Raw genomic sequence first — 25,348 nt, forward strand, 5'->3', positions numbered from 1 at the left:
TACCACACGTGCATATTTTTGCATATTTCACACCACAAAATAAATAATAATAAAAAGTACCTATACTTTATGTTGATATCGGCTCAATATCGACATCGGACGGCATTCAAGGCTGCAATATCGGCACTGGAAATGAAAAAGTTGTATCAGTACAACCCCTACTTTTTGTTGAGGTGACATGAGGTGAGAACTAAAGATGTTATTCAATGTGGGGTTGCTCCCAACCCCCCCAAAAAACAGAGAGGGGTGTAAAGAAGGCTTCCTTTTGTTTGTTTTGTTCCCTCACATTTCTAGCGGACTCCTGATTGCGAGGGAGACGGAGAGAGGCGCGAAAAAACATCTGCTGTGCATTGTCAGGCTGAGCGCACACACGGAGGGAGAGACGGCGAGAAAGAGGATCCCCCATTTTAGCTCAAGAATATTATAGCAGTGCAGATATCTACAACAATGGCAGCCGGCCACTCTCAGTATTGTGCTATTGATCCTCGTGGCAACCTAATACACACACACAGTCAATCTAATTGTTGCTTTAAGCTCGTTAGACCGGCTAGTTTTTTTCCTCCACATGATCAGTGAGTCATATAGTTTGAATAAATGTCATGATGACAGCAAATTAAGACAGTTGGAACTGGACTTTGGCTGCAATATCGACAGTGTAAATGATGCCTTGCATCTTTATTTAGTCGTCTATTGCCTCCGGGGCGTACTGACTTACCAAGTGGATCTAAGACACTGCACTGAGAGAGAGCGGGATGGAGCGACGGATGAAGAGAGAGAGAGACAGATGAGAGAGAGAGAGAGAGAGAGAGAGCGAGGGAGGACGAGTGGCCGGGTAAGCGCAGGAGAGAAAGAAAGAGAGAGCACAGGAGAGCAGAAAAAAAAAACACACAGCGGAAAGGAAGAGAGAGTCGCAGGAGGAAGAGGGAGAATGCACGGCGTCTGGCTAACTCTTCCATGCTTGTATCCAGGGCCTTTGTGAATACACCATGGGATGCATCGGCTCCAGGAGACTGAGTAAGCCCCACTTCTCTCGCTCGCTCATTGCGGAAAAAAAAGTAGGGGGGCAGCAGGGGGGGTTGGGGCAAGGAAGGGAGGAGGTTGTGTTGGCGGGGTGTCCTGCAGAAGTGATGCTGTCTATTATTGCAGGGAGCAACGCTTTGTGTTTTATGCATGCGTGAGATGTTGTGCTTCTTGCTCTGTGCAGCGTTTAAGAAAATCTATGGAGAGGCTGTTACATACAGTATGCAGGCAAGATGTCAGAGACGATATGTGTTAAAATGTGTGTGTGTGTACATCACCCCCCCCCCCCACCACCACCTCTCTGCTCCCCTCCTCCCATCCTATGATTTATGATGCTGTTTGGCAGTATGTATATGTGTACGAGTAGGAGGCAGAGCGGGATGGAGAAGGGAGAGGCGGGAGCTTATTTATAGGGCAACATGGCTTGAAGGAAAAGAGATGGGGTGGAAAACAAAAAAAAAAAGAAAAGTGATAATGCCATTGTCAGAGGCGTTTGCACAGTTTGTTATTATTTGCACGAATAATAGGGATGAGGCCGGGATAATCAGACAAGCAGCAGAGGAAGAATCTCAGTGCTGGCAGGCAAGGAGGAAGGGAGACGGCGGGATGGCAATGGGGAGAGAGAGAGAGGGAGGGGCGAATACATGCAGGCAAGGGTGTGTGGGATTGATGGGAGTCTTCAGGTGAGAGCCCTCCAGAAGAAAAACACACGTAGCGGGTTTAGACAATCAGCATCGGGGGGCTGCAGCACATCAGGGGTACGCTTGTTAGCGTGGAATATTGCTTTTTACGGCAACAATGAGGACCGAATCTCACCCATAGGTAAAAATAAACACACTTCCTTTTGCTGTTAAATATTCATGAGCCACTTAGCACGAGGAAGCTCTTAAACTTATTTATGGCCAAGCAGCGTCTGAACTCCACAATTCAATGTCAGCATAAACACGGCCACCCTTTGCAGGGTCAAGCATGTCAAAAGCAGCTAGCGCACATCTTAAGGAAGAAAAAAAAACAAAACACCGCAACTCATTGCAGCAGGAGCAGTTTCAACTAGATTAGCGCGTTTGGCACGTTGTAGAGCAAGCGTAACAGTACAAGGTCGTGGTCTAGACGAGAGCCAAGCAACTCCGGTGTGGAGGAAAATCATGTAATAGAAATAAACAACAGAGAATATGGAGGGTGCATTGTGATCAGATGATTGGCTCCACATGCTGATCCTCATTTTGAACACAAATATTCATTCATTCATTTTCTACCGCATAGAGTAGAGGGCGTTCTGGAGCCTATCCCAGCTGTCTTCAGGCGAGAGGCAGGGGTACACCCTGGACTGGTCGCCAGCCAATCACAGGGCACATATAGACAAACAACCATTCACACTCACATTCATACCTATGGACAATTTGGATTTGCCAATTAACCTAGCATGTTTTTGGAATGTGGGAGGAAACCGGAGTCTCCAGAGAAAACCCACGCATGCACAAGGAGAACATGCAAACTCCACACAGAGATAGCTAGCTGTGAGGCCTGTGCGCTAACCATTTGATCAAATAAGCCATAAAATCCAAAATGACAGTCTGGCTAATATCCTTGCCATATTATAAATAGAGGATAAGTGATGATGGTTCCATGGACTTAACGTGTTTATTTATCATCTTACAAGCTCTATATAGATGATGAATCCAAAGGACCTTTACAATGGATGAAGACTCTTGAACCAGTCATGATGTGCTATACATATCACTATATTGACACTTACTATGGTACCCATTATGTCATTGGATGGTCATATCACCTTGTACTTCGGTACGGGACAAAAAAAAATGAAAAAAAAGAATGTGAGTGTGAATGGTTGTTTGTCTATAGGTGCCCTGTGATTGGCTGGCGACCAGTCCAGGGTGTACCCCGCCTCTCGCCCGAAGACAGCTGGGATAGGCTCCAGCACCCCCACGACCCTTGTGAGGAAAAAGCGGTAGAAAATGAATGAATGAAAAAAACTTAAACTATATTAGGGCTGCGCGCAGACCTCACAGCTAGGAGACCAGGGTTCAATTCCACCCTCGGCCATCTCTGTGTGGAGTTTGCATGTTCTCCCCGTGCATGCGTGGGTTTTCTGCGGGTACTCCGGTTTCCTCCCACATTCCAAAAACATGCTAGGTTAATTGGCCACTCCAAATTGTCCATAGGTATGAATGTGAGTGTGAATGGTTGTTTGTCTATATGTGCCCTGTGATTGGCTGCCGACCAGTCCAGGATGGACCCCGCCTCTCGCCTGAAGACAGCTGGGATATGCTCCAGCACCCTCGCTACCCTCGTGAGAATAAGCGGTTGAAAATGAATGAATGAATAAACTATATCAGGAAAGCAGGAAGTGAACAAATGTAACAGTTACTGATTGTAAAAGTAAACTGTATTATGGAAAGCAGGAAGTGAACAAATGTAACAGTTACTGATTGTGAAAGTACCAGATGGAGGGGTAGGATTTAATAAGCTTTGCTTCTTCCTACTCCTTTTGGACATGTGGAACTGTGAACTGATTATGTGATGCACTCAATTGTAATCTGATGCATGTTCAAATGAAATAAAACCATTACCATTACCATTACAATGGATACAAGAGCAGGTGGAATGTCTACATCTCATGTGACATCTGATGTAAACAATAGAATCAGCAGCAGCAGCAGTAGCAGCACGGCTAATGTGAGGGCATGGTTGTGTTTATCCTAGGTGAGAATAGCTTTAGTGTGCACTATTGATCAGGCTTCTCAGCTGCAGTCCAAGCTGCCAAGCGATGATCAACAGGAGGGAAGCTCCCGCACAAGAGTACCTTGCATGGTTCTGTCGATAACTGTGTCGCTATTTCAGACCAATTCAATGGTATCAGTAGCTTCTTTCACAACTAAATACCACAAAAGTTGACGTGGCATTTATTCACCTTTGCCTTTTATACGGACCCCCAACGAAGCAGGATATTGCTGCTGTGTGCTTTGACACATCAACATGGCATTCAGCAATCTAACAATTGTAGGAGTTGCGCAACAACATTGTGCGATGTGTTAAATATTGCAACAATTGCTTTCAACACACCAGGACAGGAGAATTGTTTTAGGTGATGAACTTCCCAGGGTTACGGCTTGGTTGCTATCTCTAAAGGTGCAAAATCGACAGAGACAAAGAAAAGACAAAGACAAAGAAAACAAGGACCAAAAGGTAAAAAGAAAACAAACCCAAAAAACTAGTTTGCCCACTATTTGTATTCTGTTTATGCCTAAATTACTCACAATTTGTGACCGAAAATAGGTGTGCATTGACACAAAATGAGCGCGCTCCCGCACAACTTATTTACACCTTTTTAAGTACTGTTTACGTCTAGTGCACAATAATACTATGCGCAACATGCATTGTTTCTGCATGGCTATGCATTGTAAACACCACTTCCTGCATCCATGAAGAAGTCATGGCATTATTTGAGAGCAGGCATCAACCCTGTAGCATCATTCATTCCTCTATTTGCAAGGGAACTTATGTTATATTAAACTCCAGAGAAGAAAGGTAAGACTATACTTTCTTGCGGCTACAGACCGACAACACGCAAAGTGCAGGATAACTAGAAGACATCACTTTCGGGAATTATGATGACTTATTAAGAGAAATTCACAAGGAACATCCACAAGGTTATAGAATTACTTGAAAATTCCCCCCGACTTCTTCCAAAAAGTTAAGCATTCATGTGAATTCGACAACCAGAGCATGTCGATTGCGGTGCGTTCATATTGAATTCAATTCAAAGTGCGTGCCAAGGGCAAACAAGACTAAAGACAGTCAGATTCATAAAAAAAAAAAAAGGGGCAAGTTATGGCAATTTCCTCCCAAAGTCATACTATGGTACAATACAGCAGTAATAGTGAATAGCGTGTAATATTAGATTTGTACTGTATCCTATTGGAATATAATGAATAGCGCATCCGGCTGCACGGTGGTCAAGTGGTTAGCACGCAGGCCTCACAGCTAGGAGACCCGAGTTCGATTCCTCCGCCTCTCTGTGTGGAGTTTGCATGTTCTCCCCCGTGCATGCATGGTTTTCTCCGGGTACTCCGGTTTCCTCCCACATTCCAAAAACATGCTAGGTTAATTGGCAACTCCAAACTGTCCATAGGTATGAATGTGAGTGTGAATGGTTGTTTGTCTATATGTGCCCTGTGATTGGGTGGCGACCAGTCCAGGGTGTACCCCGCCTCTCGCCTGAAGACAGTTGGGATAGGCTTCAGCACTGCCCGCGACCCTTGTGAGGAAAAGCGGTAGAAAATGAATGAATGAATGCTACACATTTGGCTGCATGATGGATAAGTGGTTAGCGTGCAGGCCTCACAGCTAGGAGACCCAAGTTCGGGTTTTCTCTGGGGACTCTGGTTTCCCCCTCACTCCTTCCAAAACATGCTAGGTTAATCGGCAACTCCAAATTGTCCATAGGTATGAATGTGAGTGTGAATGGTTGTTTGTCTATATGTGCCCTGTGATTGGCTGGCGACCAGTCCAGGGTGTAGACCGCCTCTTGCCTGAAGACAGTTGGGATAGGCTCCAGCACTGCCCGCGACTCTCGTGAGGATAAGCGATAGAAAATGAATGAATGAATGTTGTGTTTAAAAATAACATTATTGGAAGTTAATATAGCCCTGTGATTGGCTGGCGACCAGTCCAGGGTGTACCCCACCTCTCGCCTGAAGACAGCTGGGATAGGCTCCAGCACCCTCGCGACCCTCGTGAGGAAAAAGCAGTAGAAAATGAATGAATGAATGAATATAGCCCTGTGATTGGCTGGTGACCAGTCCAGGGTGTGCCCCTGCCTCTCGCCCGAAGCCAGCTGGGATAGGCTCCAGCACTGCCCGCGACCCTTGTGAGGGTAAGCGGTAGAAAATGAATGAATAGTGCATCCATCCATCTATTTTCTGTACCGCTTGTCATCACTAGTGTCGCATGTATGCTGGAGCCTATCCCAGCTGTCTTTGGTTGAGTGGGCGGTCGCCAATTGGAGCACATATAGTGGATAGTACGTATTTAATTTGTGCTTTCATCAAGTGGCGTTAATAGAATGAATGAGAAAATACAGCAAGAGTCTTGTGGGCTTCATCAACACCTAAAATACCGCTTCATTTTAATTCAATTGACCACCAACCCATTGTTGCATTGATTAACTGATTGTTTTAAACTAAGAATTATATTGACTTCTCAGCCCTTTTTAAAAGCTATTTAGCCTCCACCTCCTCAGCCACACTGGGTCACGTGACAGGGATGCGCAAGGCATCAATCACCCCTTCAGAGAGCAAAAGCCTGAGAAGAACAAGTCGATGCGTGGCACGAATTCTTTTTTTTTACTTCATCAGCGGGGGGGGGGGGGGGGGGGGGGGAGGCACAAGAAAATATCTGTTCCTAAAATGTGTGACAATAACTGTACTTTGTGTGTATGAATCAGCTTTTACAAAGGACACAGCATTATTCATGCTTCATTGAGAGCAAAAGTACCAACGCAATTATTTGTAATGGTACTCATATTGTTCCAGCTCCACTGCGAAGGCACATTAGCTGCTTCGCTATTGATATTATCAGCAGTATCTGTGCTGGAGACCACACATCAGAAGCATTTTCCCATATCCAGTTACCAGGTCACATGATACCTGGGTGTGCTAGAAACATAAATCATTGCATAAATCAGGGCATTGTTTGTGCTGTGAATCAAACTGCTTTGTCTCAGGAAAGCAGTATGGAAATAATAGAACGGAATATGGGGCATTGTGATAACTCACGTTTTTCTCTAGACCGTGTTTATTTTGACTTGTGTAATAAATGTCACACTTTTTCATACAGTTCATCACACACTAATCATTTAGTTGAATTTGCATTTGTGCATTTGCATTTACAAATACCGTGGAACCGTAAAAGTCAAACACAGTTTGCATTACAACCATTTTTAAGGAGAATAGAAGCCAAATTGTCACCATCAGGATGTTTTATGGCAAAAATTAGTTTAAAGTTTAGTGTTTTTTGTTCAGAAGTAGCCATCAAGGCTGTTTTTACCCAGTGCCTTTCCTATGGTGGAGTCATGAGTGAGGCCTGCAGTTCTTTGGATGTTGTTGTGGAGTCTTTTGTGACTTGAATGAGTCATCACTGCGCTCTTGGGGTAATTTTGGTTGGTCAGCCATTCCTGGGAAAGTCCACCATATTTCCATGTTTTCGCCATATGTGAAAAATAGCTCTCACTGTGGTTAGCTGGAGTCCCAAAGCTTTAGAAAATGGCTTCATAACTACAGATATTGAACTCAGGTTTGATGTACTACAATTAATTTAAGTTTTAACAGGGAAAACAATCATTTTTCACACAGGGCTATGTGGGTTTGGATTTTCTAGTCCCTTAAGAATTAAAAGTTTAATTCCACCACCATTCCATGTTTTTGCCATTTGTGAAAAATGTCTCTCACTGTAGGTAGCTGGAGTCCCAAAACTTTAGAAAATGGCTTTATAACTACAGATATTAAACTCAGGTTTGATGTACTACAATTAATTTAAGTTTTAATTGGGAGGGCAAACAGTTTTTCACACAGGGCCATGTAGGTTTGGATTTTCTAGTCCCTTAAGAATTAAAAGTTTTATTGAAAAAATGCATTTTGTGTTCAGTTGTGTTGTTCCAATCACCCATTTATTATGGCGCTTATCCTTATTAGGGTCGTGGGCCAGTTGTGTTGTGTTGACTAATTTAAATTTGTTTGATGATCTAAAACATTTAAGTGTGACACACAAAAAAAAGAAATCAGAAAGGGGTCAAACACTTTTTCACAGCACTGTACTGTATATAAAACAAAATATATAAATCTATAAAAAAAATTTTAATCATCTTATAAATTTGAGTAACTCCAATTGAGGAACGTTGCATTCCTCATGAAAGGAAAAGCAAAACAAAGTGCTATTATATTGCAAAGATATGGTCCTTGTTGCAACAGTGGACAAAACAGCTTTAAATGGGACCTATTATGCTATTTCCACTTTTCAGACCTATAAATGTTGTTAGAGTGTTGTACTTATGTGTTAAATGATGCCAAAAATGTCAGATAATGCGTTTTGCGCATTTAGAAGTGAGCCATGAAAGAAGTGTGGCTCTCAAAGCTCGGTTTAAGATAGCTTTTTCTAACACAGGCTCACTGTGATGTCACAGTGAGGCGAACTTCCTTATACGGGCGTTCCCTGGTCCAACCTCTAGGCTGGCTGTTTCACTGCTCTGATTTCACCGTGTTAGCACAGACCTAACACTAATGGCTTCCAGGAAATATTTGTCCAGGTTTTAACTTGCCTAATGGTTGGAGTTGCAGAATTTTGACCGGAAAGAGAAAAATATGGGACTGTTGTGTGAACATAGGCGAAGCTGGACTATGTGTTGCTGTAGCCCGATGTTTTTTCAGCGTTACATGGTCATGTTGAAGAGTAAGAAGCCTAAATAACAATGTATCAGTGTCCTAACTGTTTATTTTGTGTTAAGTAAGTGGTTGTCTGTGTAGCATTACAGAGTGTGCATACAAGGAGTGTCTTGCTTGCATGCATGCAAATTACAAGCTCAACACCACAATTGGTGGTTACAATTACACGGGTAGTCCCACAAAAAAATGTTTAATGACCAAATTGACACTACCGATGTTGTGTCAAGATTGTCTGCACTCAATAAACGTGGACAAAATTAGAAAGTGGGGCTCGGCAGTAGTCCGGAAGTCCTCAGTAGCAAAGTGTAACCGCTACAGCATTCAGAACAACCATTTCTGCCGTGTGTGGGACTTCCTGTGTTTGTGAGAGTGACATGAGTTTTGAGTGACACCGGATATACGTGTATATATAGGTAAAAACAGATCGATACTTTATTCACTGCCAACAGAAATTCACAGTTCTTTTCACAATAGCAGTTTTTCACGCTTGTATTACAAATAACAATGTTTAAATAAATGTGTAAGCACTATTATCTGATGTCATGTGACATAGTGATGAGCATGCAGAAGGAAGATGTGTGTGACTGGGGGGGTCAGTCTCTTTATATTAGGACCAAACACAGCTGACACTTTTGCAGTGTACATAATGCAAGCCAAGACAGACACGTGTTCCACTTTCTTCCCTACGACATACGCTTTGTTGCAATAAGTTACATTTTCAGTTGGAGCTGTTCAAAACGCTTCCTTCCGATGCTCACTGTCTTGTGTGATATGGAGATGTTTTTCGGCGACATTAAATATAGATATTTTACTGGAATTTCTGATTTATTTTCATATTGTAGGACCTGTAGACCATTAAAACTTTGAGGTGTTTACATTCATGAACTGTGAGGAAATCTATATTAGTATATGCTAGCATGTATTCAAATGCATTTTGAGCAAAACACATACTGTAGAGCAGGGGTCTCAAACATGCCAAATGTGGCCCGCAGGACACTAGTTTGAGGCATTGATATGAAAGTTTAATGTTAGTATGGCCCGCGCAAGTTTGATATGGACGCTGTATGGTATCATGTACCCAGAAAAAATTAATTTAATAATAAGATTAATGTTCATGTTAAAGGTTAAATAACTGTTAATAGTTATCCTCCCTATCCGTGTGGAAGTGGTAAGTTTTTGGCTATTTAAGTTTAAAGGAAATAACTTGAAGGCTACCGTTTAGGTCGCTAGCTCTCTAGTTTGCGAGTTAGCATGTGTCTCAAGACCCTGCAGTTGCGCAATATGTTGTAAATAAAAAGAGTATAAATGTGACTATAGTCGTGTTTTGTCATGTCTACAGGGCTCTAATAATGCTTTGTTCATTTTTATCTGAAAAAAAATTATTTGTCTACCCACCAACTATATGTGGTTTCTTAAGTTTTTATTATTTGCCGTTTTATTATTATTATTATATTTATTTATTACTGATTGATTGATTTTCTTTATTCTTGATTTGTTTATTTATTTTTCATTTTATTTTGTGCAGAAAAATAAAAACTAAGATATTTGAGAACAGTGGAATGTTTTATCAGAGCTTTTCTTGTAGAATTTTTTTTTAATTTTTTTGTTTTTAATAAATGCGTTTTTTTTTTGGCAAACCTGATGCGGCCCAGTCTCACCCAGACCCGAGCTCCAGTGGCGCCCAAGTAAATTGAGTTTGAGACCCTTGCTGTAGAGGTCACCGTAAATGACATTTCTAGTCATTAATGTATGCATGTTCTTGGATACTCAAATGTTTTTTTATTTCCTCATGGATTTGTACTCCAGCAGTAGACAGGCTGTGAGTGTAGAATAGACGCTGTTTTCCACATGACTTTGTCCCGTAACTGCATTACAGAGAGGAATTCCCTGCCACTCACGCTCAAAACAACACAACACACCTACTGTCGCGTGACTTTACACACACTCAATGGAATAACAACAACAACAATGGAATCGAGTGCACTGTTCTCCTCCTGTTAACTGGCAAATCTGGCAAACGGAGGCATACACCCGACTGATTAGCTTGTGTCCAATTTGGCAGAGCCTTGCATGCGTCAACACGTTCAAGGTGAATGTGTCATTGATGTAACACTGAGATACAGTGAAGCCTAACGACCCCCCTTCCCCTCCCCACACACACATATATATGCTCATACATCAGGACTTCAATGACTGCATGTGTGACATCGGGTCATCACCTGCAGATTTATTTGGATGCTAGGTCACGGGAGTTAATGTTAAATGTAAATGGGTTCGTATGCGAGTTAGCCCTACTTATCATTGCTGGGCTTTTATGTGAAAAGTGGCAAATCAGAGTGAATATTGCCCGTGTGTGGGCACATGATGACATTTTGTAAACAATGTGACTCAGCCGCTGAGTGTATTATGAAAATGAAACATAATGCTGTGAAAGAAAGACTTTTATCTGTGAGAGTGTGAAACATGGGAGTGGATGTTATGTGTTTATGAATTCATGTGCAACTGCACATGCGCTCAGCATTCGTGTGTCACCGGTGCTAATTGCGTCTTTGTTATCTGCAGCTGTTCAGCAAGCAAGAAAATAAAAGATGGCACGCATATTAAGCGATATCAGCCTCACGCGTATTAGTCCTCCTCTTCTGCGGCTTTTCATCCTTTTAACAGAATTGGATGACATTGCCATATCGGGTCTAAATGTTCATTATAAATTCAGTAGGCCATTAGGATGTTTATGGGCGTTATCAGGTTTATGAAGCCTGGCTAAATCTTTCTGTGCCAAGACGCTACTTTTACGCAGGTTTTCGGTTACCACACTAAGTGCTAAGTGACGGCTGTGATGTATTTAGCTTCCAGTAGTATAGAGCAGTGATTTTCTACCACTGTGCCGCGGCACACTAGTGTGCCTTGAGAAATTGTTAGGTGTGCCGTGAGGAATTATCCAATATCACTTTTTATAATTAACATTTATTAATCATCATTTGCAAATATTATGTCAATATCCACGTATACGTGGACCCAAATATTCCAATTGCATTTGGCTTATTTGCTCAAACGGAAAGAATTTAACTTTTGTATACGCCTCATTCCGAAAGAATAGTGCCAATACGAATGAATATATAATCGGATGAACAGGGGTGGAATATTCCCAATCCGATTGAGGTATCTTGTAGCCGCTCAAACGGAAAGTTGTCAGGGTGCGTTTTTCTTCTTCTGTACTTTATTGGCGGTTGGCAAGCAGCTTTCGTGTGCATTAGCGCCATCTGTGGAACAGAATCTAAACCCTTCTATACGCCATTCACAAGTCCATAAGTCAAAAAAAAATTTATATCTGTATAAAAAATGCAATGAGTTGAATTATAAAATATTAACAAGCTTGAATTTGATCCTTTCCTGGTTAAATTTATCATATCGCATGCTCAGATATGACATAACACACAGCTCAAGACGTTCTTCAATTTTAAAAATGGAGGCCAGCAATCGGCAAAGTTTGTTTTTTGATCCAAACTAAATTTCAAGACTGGACAAACAAAAAGTGGCAATACGGAATTATTCCAACAAGTGAAAGAACAACTCGGGGAAGTCGGTTTCACGTGATGTTGGTGTTTACGCTTTACTGGGCATGCCCAATTGACTATTCTGGTTGATTATACAGTAAACCTCGGATATATCGGATTCAATTGTTCCCACTGGTTTTGTCCGATATATGCGAAATCCGTTATATGCGTATACCGGAAAATGTCCGTTTTACGCATATATCGGATTTATATCCGGTATATGCGTAAATCGGATTTTATCCGTTATAAAAAGGCACTTCCTTGACTATGTTTCCAATGTACCTGGACTGGGCAATGAAAAGAGACGTACGGTAATGAGAATTTAACTTTATTGGACTCTGAGCATAACAAATTGTTAATTAAGCTAGGCCCTGTTACGCCCGTCAGGCCTACGTTATTTCCAATAGTGAGGTTAAGATCTCATTCACTGCTGTGCTAGTATTATTGACGTCACTCACTTTTATATTTGTCCTAAATCTGGAGCCAGGAGAAAGACACGATGCGGCCATCCGATATACGCGAGGGAAATTGGAACGGGACTGGAGATTTTGTCCGAAATAGGCAAAATCCGTTATAAAAAATCCGATATATACAATGAATTTTTATTGGAAATGCATTACAGAAAAATTGGTTCTTTTTTATCTGTCCGTTGTGAGCGAATTTCCAATATATCCGAGTCCGATATATCCGAGGTTTACTGTAGCAATGCATGCAGACAAGAGATTGGAATATTCCTTTCCATGTATATCATTGTTTCCGGAAAAGGCAATTCGGAAAGAGAAAAACTCCTCATGTAAACATGGCTACTGTGGAGTGTCCGTGGTGTAAAAAGACTGGCAGAGCAATGTAATATTGGTCCGTGTGGCAACACCTAGCTCGTTCCTCCTTAGTGATGACTTAGTGATGTTTTCCAATGTAAAAAAACCTGTGTATAGTAGCTTCAGCCTCCATTCGCACTAAGTTAATGACTCGCGCTGTGTTTTTACATCTCATACCCCTCCCCTGCAATTTTGTGTGTGTCCAAAGGCACATTTAGCTTTCCCTGCGCCAAACTTCCCCAACCGTTTGAGAGCCGGTCCTCAGCTGCGTTCCCCCGCTGTACTCTACAGCTCACTAACCCAGCATCTGCACATATCGCTGTGAGAGGGCTGCTATCCAAGCCATTACCCCTTTTTTTTTCGTGGCAACCAGCTTCACTGCAGCTGTCATGATAAACAAGCACCAAGCCCCCCTGGTTCCTCACCGGTATGGTTGCAGGGCACCGGGAGTCAAAAAAAAAAAAAAAAGACAGATGACAGTCAAGTGCTTCCCACTCGAGCGGGAGCCGTCAAGCCGCTCCAGTCAAAGCAAGAGTTGACAGCGCTGGCGCTGCCGATCTTTGGTCATTCATTACACACGGTTGAGCCGCTCCCTTTTTTTTTTTTCTTTTCCCCCCAGTGCTCCTCCATCTCCCCACACTAGATCGTGCTCCTCCTTGGCTGTGCTAAACCAGGCTCTCCCCCATGACTGCAGGGGGGGTATCCAGCACTGCACAGTTGCATGTGCGGGGGAGGAGACAAGGAGAGCGCCAAGGGAGAAAAAGCTGGCTCAGTGCGCTGGTCATGTGCTCCGTTGTTGTTATTGCTTTTTTTTTTTTTTTCCCCTCAAGGAAGTATCCTGCCTGCCTTCTTGGGAGCAGAATTACGCATTGGCTTACTGTGTCAATGCTGAGCATCACCTATCAGGGTGCAGAGACACACACACACGAGCATTGCTATAGCCTCAGAAACCAACGAGATGCTAGATAATGACTACTGACCCATGATCTGTGGAGACATTCCGAGCCCTGTAGCCTAAACTAGCTTCACTAATCAAAGACAGAGAAACAGATCCTTGTGGATCGCTTCACAAACATACATTAATATCCATTCCATATTATATACAAAGAAATGTACACTGTACTTAATGTTCTTGGTTCACATAATGCTGGGGAACTTCAGGCTACATAATACATAATGCATAATTATGATTTATGTATTTGAAGAGTGACTGTTAATCTACTAATTGGACAAACAAGGCTGCAGGATAGCAAGCAGAGAGAAAGCAAGCCAAGCAATGTCAGACAAGACTGTGTATTCCGTACATTGTGCTGCAGGCCAACTATAGTATATGGGCATGCATATACACTACGTTCATGTTGAGTTTGCAAGGGCACGTTTAAGGAAATCTGGGACACTCTCCTCTCCCATCCAGGTCCTAAAAAAAATGTCTCGCTGACATAAGGTGCCATCTCACACCACACTCGAACAGCACCCAAAATGAGCCACGCCTGACTAATCCGACCGGGGTCAAACACAGTTCAGTTCTTAATAGTAAAATTTGCAAACGTCTCAGACAGTCTTTACCACCGCTTGGGGAAGATCATCAGCGGAACCTTTTGTTGTTTGTGCTGAGAGACGTCCTTTCTTTAATAAGGACACCTTGTTCACTTTTTTTTTTCTCAAACATGAAAGTAACTGCAAACTGCATTTATATGCTAACTTGCATGGCTTAAAGGTGTATTTTACGCCACATGACACAAGGTGAAGGACTAAAGAATCCATCTGTGCTTTTTTTTTTTTTTAAACCGCTTATCCTATTCAGGGTCATACAGTAGCTGACTTTGGGCAGGAGGCAGGGGTACACTCACTCCCTCATGGGCAACACAAATCAATCATTCATTTTCTACCGCTTATCCTCACGAGGGTCATGGGGGATGCTGGAGCCTATCCCAGCTGTCTTCGGGCGAGAGGCGGGGCACACCCTAGACTGGTCGCCAGCCAATCACAGAGCACATATAGACAAACAACCATTCACACTCACATTCATACCTATGGACAATGTGGAGTCGCCAATTAACCTAGCATGTTTTTGGAATGTGGGAGGAAACCGGAGTACCCGGAGAAAACCCACGCATGCATGGGGAGAACATGAAAACTCCGCACTGAGAGGCCAAGGGTGGAATCGAACTCGGGTCTCCTAGCTACTTGTACTTGTACAAACCTGAATATAAGACGACCCCTTCCCTGCTTTGCTTCTTACGTCCTGTTTAGTCCTGTCTCATACTTTTGATAGTCTTGAAGGTGAATTCAGAGTCTGGATTTGAATATGGGGAGTGAGTCGATGTTTTTTTGAATGCTGATGATAATGAGTTCCAGCGTTTGGAAAACAAACAAGGATGGAGACACGAAAAATAAGCAGATTAAGGGATGTTGTTGATATTGGATTAATATGACCGTTCTCTATCCAGGGTGAAACCCAGGCTCTTTACCAGAGGGGTGAGACCAAGGAGCTGTCAATGGTGGGGGTGAAACTGTTGACTTTGGAGACTAATTTATTTATTTATTCCAACAAGAAAAAGTTCAGTTTTGTTACTGTTGAGTTTAAGGAAGTTTGTGGTAAACCAGGATTTGATTTCTGATAAACACAGAGTATAGAGTTTGCTTTGGTGGAAAAAGTAGAGCAAAGCAGTGGAACTGGAAGTTGAACCTGCAGAATTTATTGCCCGGACAGCTCCCTAGCAGTGACATTGGAGGGGTCGAACTTGAAGGATTTAAACTGCATGAACAGAACAGAGTGTGGTCTGTGAGACATGAATGGAGACTAGCTTATTTAAGTCCTTGCTTTCGGTAGCTGCCTTCATGCATGAAAAAAAGTTGAATCAAATCCAACCTGACGTATATAAGCTGTTGAAAGTTGCACGCCGACAAGAAGAAGAATCGCACAAAGTACGCTGGGATTAAAGTGGGTCAAATCAAGTGGAAATAAAACTTCATTAATCCACAAAGTAGCTGTTTAAATCGATTAACTTGCCGATTTCAAGACTCAGAAGCATTCTAGGAGACTCCTGAAGAATACAAGCAAACATTGAATGGATCTGGCGTCTATAGAGGGCACCTGGCCTGTGCCCTGCCTCGTGACCTTTGTAGTCATCTAATTGAACTGGATGGAGTTCAGAAGGAGGGATGATATCACAGAGACACGGTGGAGCTAAAAGTTTTGATTCACTGGGTCAGTGGGTCAGAGACATCACTGGACATCCACAGAGCCAAACCACTCTCACTGGCACTCCCAAGGAATAGCCCAACGTTGCCAAATGCAGCTGTGACTACACCATCGCCTCTGCAACACACACAGAGTGCTGATACAGGAGTGCGCCCCTCTGAGAGTTGCGCACACACACACAAAGCTGATACGGAGAGCAGGCACCTAGAGACGGTCGCTGCGTTTAAACCCAATTACCAGTACACTCTATCGAATTAAACCAATGTTTTAATTAGGATTTTAGCAGTCAGGAAGGAGGGGGGATAATAACGTTCATTTGTCAAACAAAGAGGTTCTTGTAGATTACTTAGTGTTGATCTACTATTCTTTACATTTACCATTAAAATGGACCGGTGTATTTTGGTACAGTTTACATTTTAAGTCAGGGGTGGGCAAACTTTTGACTCGCGGGCCGCATTGATTTAAAAAAATTGACGGGGCTATACATTTTACACGTAACAGTCTGCCTGGTATTATTGTATCTGTAAAAGTGTCATGCAATCTGATATTATTATTTTATATTTCAATATATATATATATATATATATATATATATATAATTTATGATTTATTATTCATTCATTCATTTTCTACCGCTTATCAACACGAGGTTCGCGGGGGTGCTGGAACCTATCCTAGCTGTCTTTGGGCCACAGTCGGGGTACCAGCCAATCACCGGGCACATATAGACAAACAACCATTCACACTCACATTCATACCTATGGACAATTTGGAGTCGCCAATTAACCTAGCATGTTTTTGGAATGGCATGTTTATGCAAACTCCACACAGAGATGGCCGAGGGTGGAATTGAACCCTGGTCTCCTAGCTGTGAGGTCTGCACGCTAACCACTCAACCGCCATGGAGCCCTATTATCATTATTATTATTATTATTATTATTATTATGTGCTTGTGTCCCTTTTTTCAGGAGCGCTTTGTAAACAACAGACCACATCAAATAACAAAATTGCTAAAACCATCAAAAGGTTGGCTCAAGCCATCATACCAGGTTGTATGTTGAGTTTAAATGAAATACTTTGGAAAGAATGGACGGACCGTATTCAAACACTTCGTGGGCCGGATGTGGCCCCCGGGCCGTAGTTTGCCCACCCATGTTTTAAGTTCTGAAAGGTATTTTTTTATCCCTCATAATGGAAATGTACTAATCTGATACTGATTTGGCAACTTTCCATTGTGGTACCGGTCGCAGTGGTACAGTATATAAAGGGTGGAGCTAAATGCACTGCGGTGTAGTCTAATTGAAAATGGAATGGAAGGAACGCAAAACACACTTTTCTCAAACAAATCCCATCTTCTTCTTTTAAGCAACAACCATGCCAAAAGGAGTTGGATGTCCTCCATTGTTGTCCTTCATTTACAGATTCTTGTTAGTGAATGCAAGGTGCTATTCCTGTTGCTTGATAACATGGCTGATACCGCTGCAGTGAAAGACATTCTGACCCAACTGGAGCCTCAGACAAAGCGAGGAACATCCAGAATCTTTCAATTATATGAGCAGAACGGTACTGATAGACGCACTGGCTTGAGAAAAAAGCAATTGGAGAAAGTAGAGAAACTATCAGTTTAACCGAGGGTGGTTAAACAAACAATAGCATTTACATTCATGTCAGTTACATAAACAGCTTGACATCCCAGCAGCCCGACCATAGGAAACTTGCAGTGAATTAACCAAGGACACGGTACAGTGCTGCATGATGACATTATCTTAGGTGCACCAACAGCATAAATAACATTTGCATTAATCTAACTATTCATTGCATTAAATCAGGGGTCTCAAACTTGCGGCCCGCGGGCCAAATGCGGCCTGCAAGACGCTAGTTTGAGGCCCCCACCTTGATACCAAAGTTTAATGTTGCACACCGGACACAATTAACATGATTTTGCGCCCGCCCATACTGTTACCCTACCCTGTTACCCCGCCCCTGTTTTGCTTTGGATTAGCAATGAAGCTAAAGGCTTATGACGCTGGGTACAAATAAATGCAGGAAATGATTTGGAATAAAAACGGAAAATACACGTCAAGATAAAGCATCTCATCAAACATGTTGTTAAAGTTACGACGCTGCTCCCAGACGGAACTGAGTACGATGCTAACTTGCTAATTGGGTAAAATTATTAAGTTTCATTAATGTTCATGTTAAAGGTTAAATAACTGTTAATACTGTACATTTGAATCTGAAAAGAATAATTTCTCTCCCAACTGTATGTGGTTTCTTACGTTTTTCGTATTTGCTGTTTTATTATTATTTTACTTATTTATTACTGATTGATTGATTTATTGTCTTTATTCTTAATTCATTCATTCATTCATTCATTTTCTACCGCTTTTTCCTCACGAGGGTCGCAGGGGTGCTGGAGCCTATCCCAGCTGTCTTCGGGCGAGAGGCGGGGTACACCCTGGACTGGTCGCCAGCCAATCACAGGGCACATATAGACAAACAACCATTCACACTCACATTCATACCTATGGACAATTTGGAGTCGCCAATTAACCTAGCATGTTCTTAGAATGTGGGAGGAAACCGGAGTACCCGGAGAAAACCCACGCATGCACGGGGAGAACATGCAAACTCCACACAGAGATGGCCGAGGGTGGAATTGAACCCTGGTCTCCTAGCTGTGAGGTCTGCGCGCTAACCACTAGACCGCCGTGCCGCCCTTTATTCTTAATTTGTTTATTTATTTTTTTTATATCTTATTTTGTGTATAGAAAAATACAAATTAAGATATTTGAGAACAGTGGAATGTTTTATCAGATATTTTGGTGTGGAAAACCGGAACCAAAGTACTCAAAAAGTGTAGGGTATAGCAGAAGCAAAAACATTGAAGCTAGTTTTTTTTTATTGATTTTTTTCCAGTTTTTAATAAATGCGTTTTGGGTCTTTTTTGAAAACCTGATGCGGCTCAGCTTCACCCAGAACCTAGCTCCGGTGGCCCCCTGAGTTTGAGACCCCTGCATTAAACGGTTATTTTTTCTTTTAAATCCATTCCTTACATTCACAGAAGTGACAATACTGACGGCAAAAGACTCAACCTTGTCTAGCGGTACTGTATACAAGCAAACTGTACCACAAAACTGGCACCAGTGCTGAAAAGTGGGATGGTACAGGTTGGATATTTTGGAGAAAATTCATGTGGCCGCTATCTATAGAAGATGATATACTTAAGCACGATTGAAGCATGATTGTCTCCAAGTCGAATCAATGAAATGGAACATTAACATTTCTTCTCTTTCTCTGTGTCTCCCCCCTGTTGTCTCTGCACTCAGCAGCAGATGGCGTGCCAGTCCAGAAGGATGGGGAGCAGGTAAGACCTCATTCGCCGTTTAGCAGAACTTTTGCCACAAGCCAGGACAAGCCGAGGAACCAACATGGCTGACTTGAAGTAGTTGCACGGTGAGGTGCGGTGTTGACAGGCAGCTCACCTCACCCACCCACCCACCCCCCCATCCCCTGACTCGAGTCACGTGCTCTCCTGCTCTCACTAGTAGATTAGGAAAGTACCGCTGTGCGTCACTGTCAGTCACTTCCATTTCCAGCACATACGTCTGCACATGATAGGGTGGCATATAGCTGGAAGAGTGAACAATTTCCATCAATCGGCTTACTGCGGTCAAACAATGTGTCGACGTCCACCCCCGAAAAGAGTTGCTGCTCAGTGCTCGTAAAGAAAAAAAAACAGTGACCATTCCCATTATAGCTTCTCCTCACTTCCTCCTCTTTCTCTCTCCTCTGGGACAGGGTGCAGAAGAGAAAGCCATTTTCCACTAAAACGCAGCTTCACTTTTCAACCAAAAAAGTACTGCAGACCTATTCCATGATTTATTTATGCATTATGCTCCGCCGTGCCCTTGCAAGAGAAGAACTCACCCATGCAGGGCCATCATAAGATCATTTTTTTGGGGGGCCTTTTTAAGAAGGAACATGGGTGTAGCTTCTTTACTTGTGCACTCGATCATTCAAGTGCTAAATCTCTTCACTACTTGTGCCTGTGTGGAAGGAGACGTATAAAAGGAAATAGCTACGTGGAAAATATGTTTACACAGAAAAGAAAAAAAAAAACAGGAAGTTGTCAACTGTATTGATTAATACGCTGCTGCAGGAAGTCATGCTCTGTACAAGTGGCGATTCTGAGTTATGTTGGTTGGTATTCAGTTACATTCATATAATAGTCTGTTAAAAAGGAGTATAATGAAAAAGATATGTTAAAAAAAATTAAGTCACAATATGAGGATGGATGGTTTGATCTTTTAAAGCGTATTCGCTGAAGAAATCTAAATAATGAAAAGTCTGTAGAGACTGACAGTTAGTTAGCATAGCTGTGTAGCAAAGCCTGTTTATTTTTCACACTCTGAAGTGTGGTCATATGCGTACACTAGCGAGGAGCGGGTTAGAGGCGTTACCATGTCAACGAGGAAGAAGGTTTTTGACCTCATCACATCATGAAAAATCGACCCGCTTCTCGCCCGAAGACTTCTGGGATAAGTTCCAGCACACCGCTGACCCTAGCGAAGACAAGTTGTACAGAAAATGGATGCATGGATGAATATTATGAAAAGTTTTTTCTCACATGTGCTACTCCTAAATAGGCTGTAGGCACATATATCACTATTGGAATATGATTAAAATGTCCATTTTGTATTTTAGAGGACATTTAATATTTGATTTTATTGTTGGATTTTCTACTTTCTTCTCAATTAAATAACTATGCCAATCCCTACAATGAATTAACTGTAATTAATCCATCGTTGAATTGGCCTAATTTGCCCATGGAGGTGCACAACGAATGAAATGAAAGTGTTACTACTTTCCACTAAAAACCGACTGTCAATATCGACTTTTCTGCATCGCCAGTAGCCACCCGGTGTCCCGGTCTAGTTAGTGTCCAGCTGATAAAGAAAAATTCCGCCTTATCGTCTTTGTCCTCAGCAGCACCAGCAGCCTGCCCCCCCCCCCCCCCCCCCACACACACACACACACATCCTCATCCTGCTACTGCAGGCTTTAGTCTTTTGTCTGACTGCTGCATCAGATACTACTGACATCTTTTTCTCTCTATCAGACTGCCTCTGGCATCCGTACACTAACTATACTAGTAGGTGTGTACTATATTTTGTGGTGATTTGACTAAACAAACACGTTACAGTAGGTGTTTTGTTGAATACGTAGAGCTGTGAGAGAAATTCCAAGTCAAGCTACATTATGGGGGTCAAATTTTGGGGTTTGTTTACAGCACCGCCATGACAGGTATTTGCCAGAAAAACAATAGGTGCAGGCGGCACGGCGCACGAGTGGTTAGTGCGCAGACCTCACAGCTAGGAGACCAGGGTTCGATTCCACTCTCGGCCATCTCTGTGTGGAGTTTGCATGTTCTCCGGTTTCCCCCCACATTCCAAAAAACATGCTAGGTTAATTGGCGACTCCAAATTGTCCATAGGTATGAATGTGAGTGTGAATGGTTGTTTGTCTATATGTGCCCTGTGATTGGCTGGCGACCAGTCCAGGGTGTACCCCGCCTCTCGCCCAAAGATAGCTGGGATAGGCTCCCGCAACCCTCGTGAGGAAAAGCGGTAGAAAATGAATGAATGAATGAATAATTTGGGATTTAGGCGGCACAAGTGGTGAACGCGCGGGCCTCACAGCTAGGAGACCAGGGTTCAATTCCACCATCGGTGTGGAGTTTGCATGTTCTCCCTGTGCATGTGTGGGTTTTCTCCCGGTACTCCGGTTTCCTCCCACATTCCAAAAAAAACATGCTAGGTTAATTGGTGACTCCAAATTGTCCATAGGTATGAATGTGAGTGTGAATGGTTGTTTGTCTATATGTGCCCTGTGATTGGCTGGCGACCAGTCCAGGGTGTACCCCGCCTCTCGCCCAAAGACAGCTGGGATAGGCTCCAGCAACCCCACGACCCTTGGTGACTCCAAATTGTCCATAGGTATGAATGTGAGTGTGAATGGTTGTTTGCTAACACAAAGCTAACACAAATACATTTCATGACAGTGTCAATCAAAACATCTTTTTTGCTATTCTATTGGACGGTGCAGACGTACAGTACGTAATGCTGTGGCCTATGAATGTCAGCGGTGAGGCGGCTCATTCATCCCTAGCATATTCAATCTCTTCATAAGTGAACAAATCCAAACTGATGGATGTTTAATTCCCTCCTTTCTCCCTGTCATTCTGGTCTTGACTCGTTCCTGAAAAACATCCCGTATCTTGTATCTTCCTCTTTTCTCTTCCTTTGCATGCCCCATGTGCAATCTCCCTATCTGTTGCAATCTTCCTATTTCCCACCCTTGCTGTGTACCCTCCATGCATGCCAATGTTCTCTCTGTCCTGTTGCTGTCTTTCCCTTCCCTATCACCTCCTTGTCGCTCTCCTGCTCAGCATGGCCGCTCAGAATTTTCATGGGAAGGAATCAATGTAAGTGTTGTGACATCATTCCTTCATATTTTGTTTTGATCGGCGGCACCCTTTTAGAAGTCTTCACACCCCGTTCACGACCAACGGCCTCACCTTTTTACACTTTGCAGTCTCTATAGTGTATCGGGCACAGTAGGAATAAGCACACACTGACTTGCAATAAAGGTTTGAGCAATGTAGCTTTGTTATTAATCCAACATCTCCATCACTTCTTCCCTCCACTCACCTCTCTCTAACACACACCGTCTGGATGTCTTTGTGTGCCCCGTCACACCGTCCATACTATCCTTTTCTTCTCCCTCTTCTTTCTCCTCCATCCCTCCGCCCTCACTTTCCTCCTCTATGCAGCTGTCTATGGAGGACACCACGTCGATCCTGCCGCGCCTCAAGAGGAACTCAAACGCCTACGGCATTGGAGCTCTGGCTAAGTCTTCTCTGTCAGGTGTGTCAGGTGTGTGTCTGTGCTGTGAGCGGTAAAAAGACCCCATGTTGGCTCCGTCCCCCTTCTCTGCGGACTTTGGAGTCAGCATGGTACCCGAAATGGGTTCCCCTTTTATCACCTTCCCTCCCTCCCCCCCCCCTTCCTGCTCCTTCTCACACTGTGCTAGTCAATGACTCAGTGTGAGTCATTGGCGGAATAAAGTCAGTCTGAAAAAGACAATACACACATCACCGTGCAGCGCTGGTTGCTCTAAGAACAGGTGAGTGGGGCAGTGTAGTTTTCTGTGTTTGTGTGTCGTCCTGAATTAGAATTAGTTTGGGTGTTTTGACTTGTGCAAAGTGTTGTGTTGAGTGGAGTTCAATCGAGTGCAGTGAAGTGTTTGCTCTCAGTGTAGTGTTTTTTGATTTAATCCAGTGGCTTTTTTTTTTATCGTAGACAAACTGATGTGGCACCAACAACTATTTAAGGCTATGTCCACACCTTTTTTTTTTAAAACACATATTTCCCCCTGGCTGGCTATTTGTCCTTGTCTTGCAGAAGAACAAAAAAACAAACAAATGCCGCTCTATTTGGGCAGTGATGTTAAACGGAAAGATGCGCCGGCATAGTTGAAATGAAAAGTGCACATTCATGTTGGCTTTTATAGCGCGGATGAGACAATGCTGACTTTGCAGGATATAAGAAGTGTCTCACAAACATATGACACACAGGCAGGACAACAGACGTGCACAGCAATCTCCTTCGCCACCGCGCTCGCGTACGAAACTGTGTCTAGTAAGAAAAATGTTACATTTTATATTCAAATGCTAAATGTTGTGTTATTCCATCAAGAGATGCGTGTTTCATTTCTGACGTAGCCTTTGTTAGAGAACTCTATTTCGGTTTTACATTGTAAACCCTAACAACATTTCTCTTGATTATTTTTACATATACCATATTACAGTACACTGTTTGTGTGACTACTTAGCAGAAGTTCGGTTTTACCACCTTTAATATATAGTGGAACCTTTAAAGTCAAACAAAAGCAGTTGTGAAACCTCCAATGTTTTAACTTAGTATACAGTAACTTAAACTTAACAAATAAGGTAACCATTCATCTGGTTCTACCATATCCTACTTGTGTGGAAATATGGGGTAATAACTATAAAAGCAATCTTCACTCGCTAAATGTACTGCAAGAAAGGGTAGTAAGGATATAAAATATCGCCTACAGAGAACATACTAACTCCTTATTTCTAAAATCACAAATACTTAAACTTGCTGATATAGTTCATCTTCAAACAGCTAAAATAATGCATAAGGCTAAAAATAACCAATTACCTAAAAATATCATCCAATACTTCTCTACAAGAGAGGAGAAATATGACCTCAGGGAAGAACTACATTTGAAACACTTATATGCTAGAACTACGTTAAAAGCCATAGCATTTCAGTATGTGGAATCAAACTATGGAATGGATTGAGTAAGGACCTCAAACAATGCACAACGATGAGCCAATTCAAGAAACAATACAAGCAGTTGATGTTTGCTAAATACAAGGATGAAGAGTCTTGAACCAGTCATGATGTGCTATATATATCACTATATTGACACTTACTATGGTACCCATTATGTCATTGGATGGTAAATAAACTATGTTAGGAAAGCAGGAAGTGAACAAAGTTACTGATTGTAAAAGTACCAGATGGAGGGGTAGGATTTAATAAGCTTTGCTTCTTCCTACTCCTTTTGGACATGTGGAACTGTGAACTGATTATGGGATGCACACAATTGTAATCTGATGCATGTTCAAATGAAATAAAACCATTACCATTACTATAAAATTAAATTAATTCCAAAAAGTGCCTTTCCCAGCTAATATTTTAACATTCCCAGTTGTTATACATAAAAAGAAGTTAACCACTGTAACAAGCAACGTAGCTTGCTTAATGTATGTTCTTGAGCAAAACATGTAAAAAAAAAAGCGACAATATCCAGAGAAAAAGGGAAACGTGCATGATAAGCATTTCACGCTCACTGAACAGAGCTATCGTGAGTTACACCGAGTTCTTATGTGCCATCATGCATGAAACATATCAATCTTTTGAAATAAATGTTGCAAAAAAAGTGTGATGTGAACTGAAATCTCTCGTAATATGATGCTATCCTGCATTCTTCAATTCAACTTCAGAGGCAATTTTGGTTAAATTCCACATTGTTGACTTTAGAGGTTCCACTGTACGCATTCATTTCCTAAATGAATCCCTACACTGTGTTAATTGTAACATCGAACGGATGTTGGAAAGAAAGAAAAATAGCCGCATGTACTGGAAGTGGTGCACAGATGAGCTCCTAATGGCTCTAGTCAGTTGATTTCTGCGG

The 25,348-nt window shown here is 42.4% G+C and overlaps 1 protein-coding gene across 4 annotated transcripts in view; it reads left to right on the forward strand.

Moving 5' to 3' along the window:
- The first annotated feature begins 309 nt into the window (after positions 1-309).
- Positions 310-25,348, forward strand: part of fam131bb (family with sequence similarity 131 member Bb) — a 33,008-nt gene continuing 7,969 nt past the window's right edge. The window contains exons 1-4 of one of the 4 annotated variants that reach the window (XM_078790847.1): positions 310-1,014; positions 19,387-19,424; positions 22,509-22,544; positions 22,893-22,995. In XM_078790847.1, coding sequence (XP_078646973.1) covers positions 987-1,014; positions 19,387-19,424; positions 22,509-22,544; positions 22,893-22,995 — 205 coding nt within the window. In that variant the 5' untranslated portion in view covers positions 310-986. The remainder of the gene's footprint in view (positions 1,015-19,386; positions 19,425-22,508; positions 22,545-22,892; positions 22,996-25,348) is intronic. The other 3 variants (XM_078790848.1, XM_078790849.1, XM_078790850.1) reach the window with 3 other exon arrangements.

Source organism: Doryrhamphus excisus, linkage group LG5, assembly GCF_037039965.1.
Source record: "Doryrhamphus excisus strain RoL-2023G ecotype Guam linkage group LG5, RoL_Dexc_Guam_v1.1, whole genome shotgun sequence".
NCBI lineage: Eukaryota > Metazoa > Chordata > Actinopteri > Syngnathiformes > Syngnathidae > Doryrhamphus > Doryrhamphus excisus.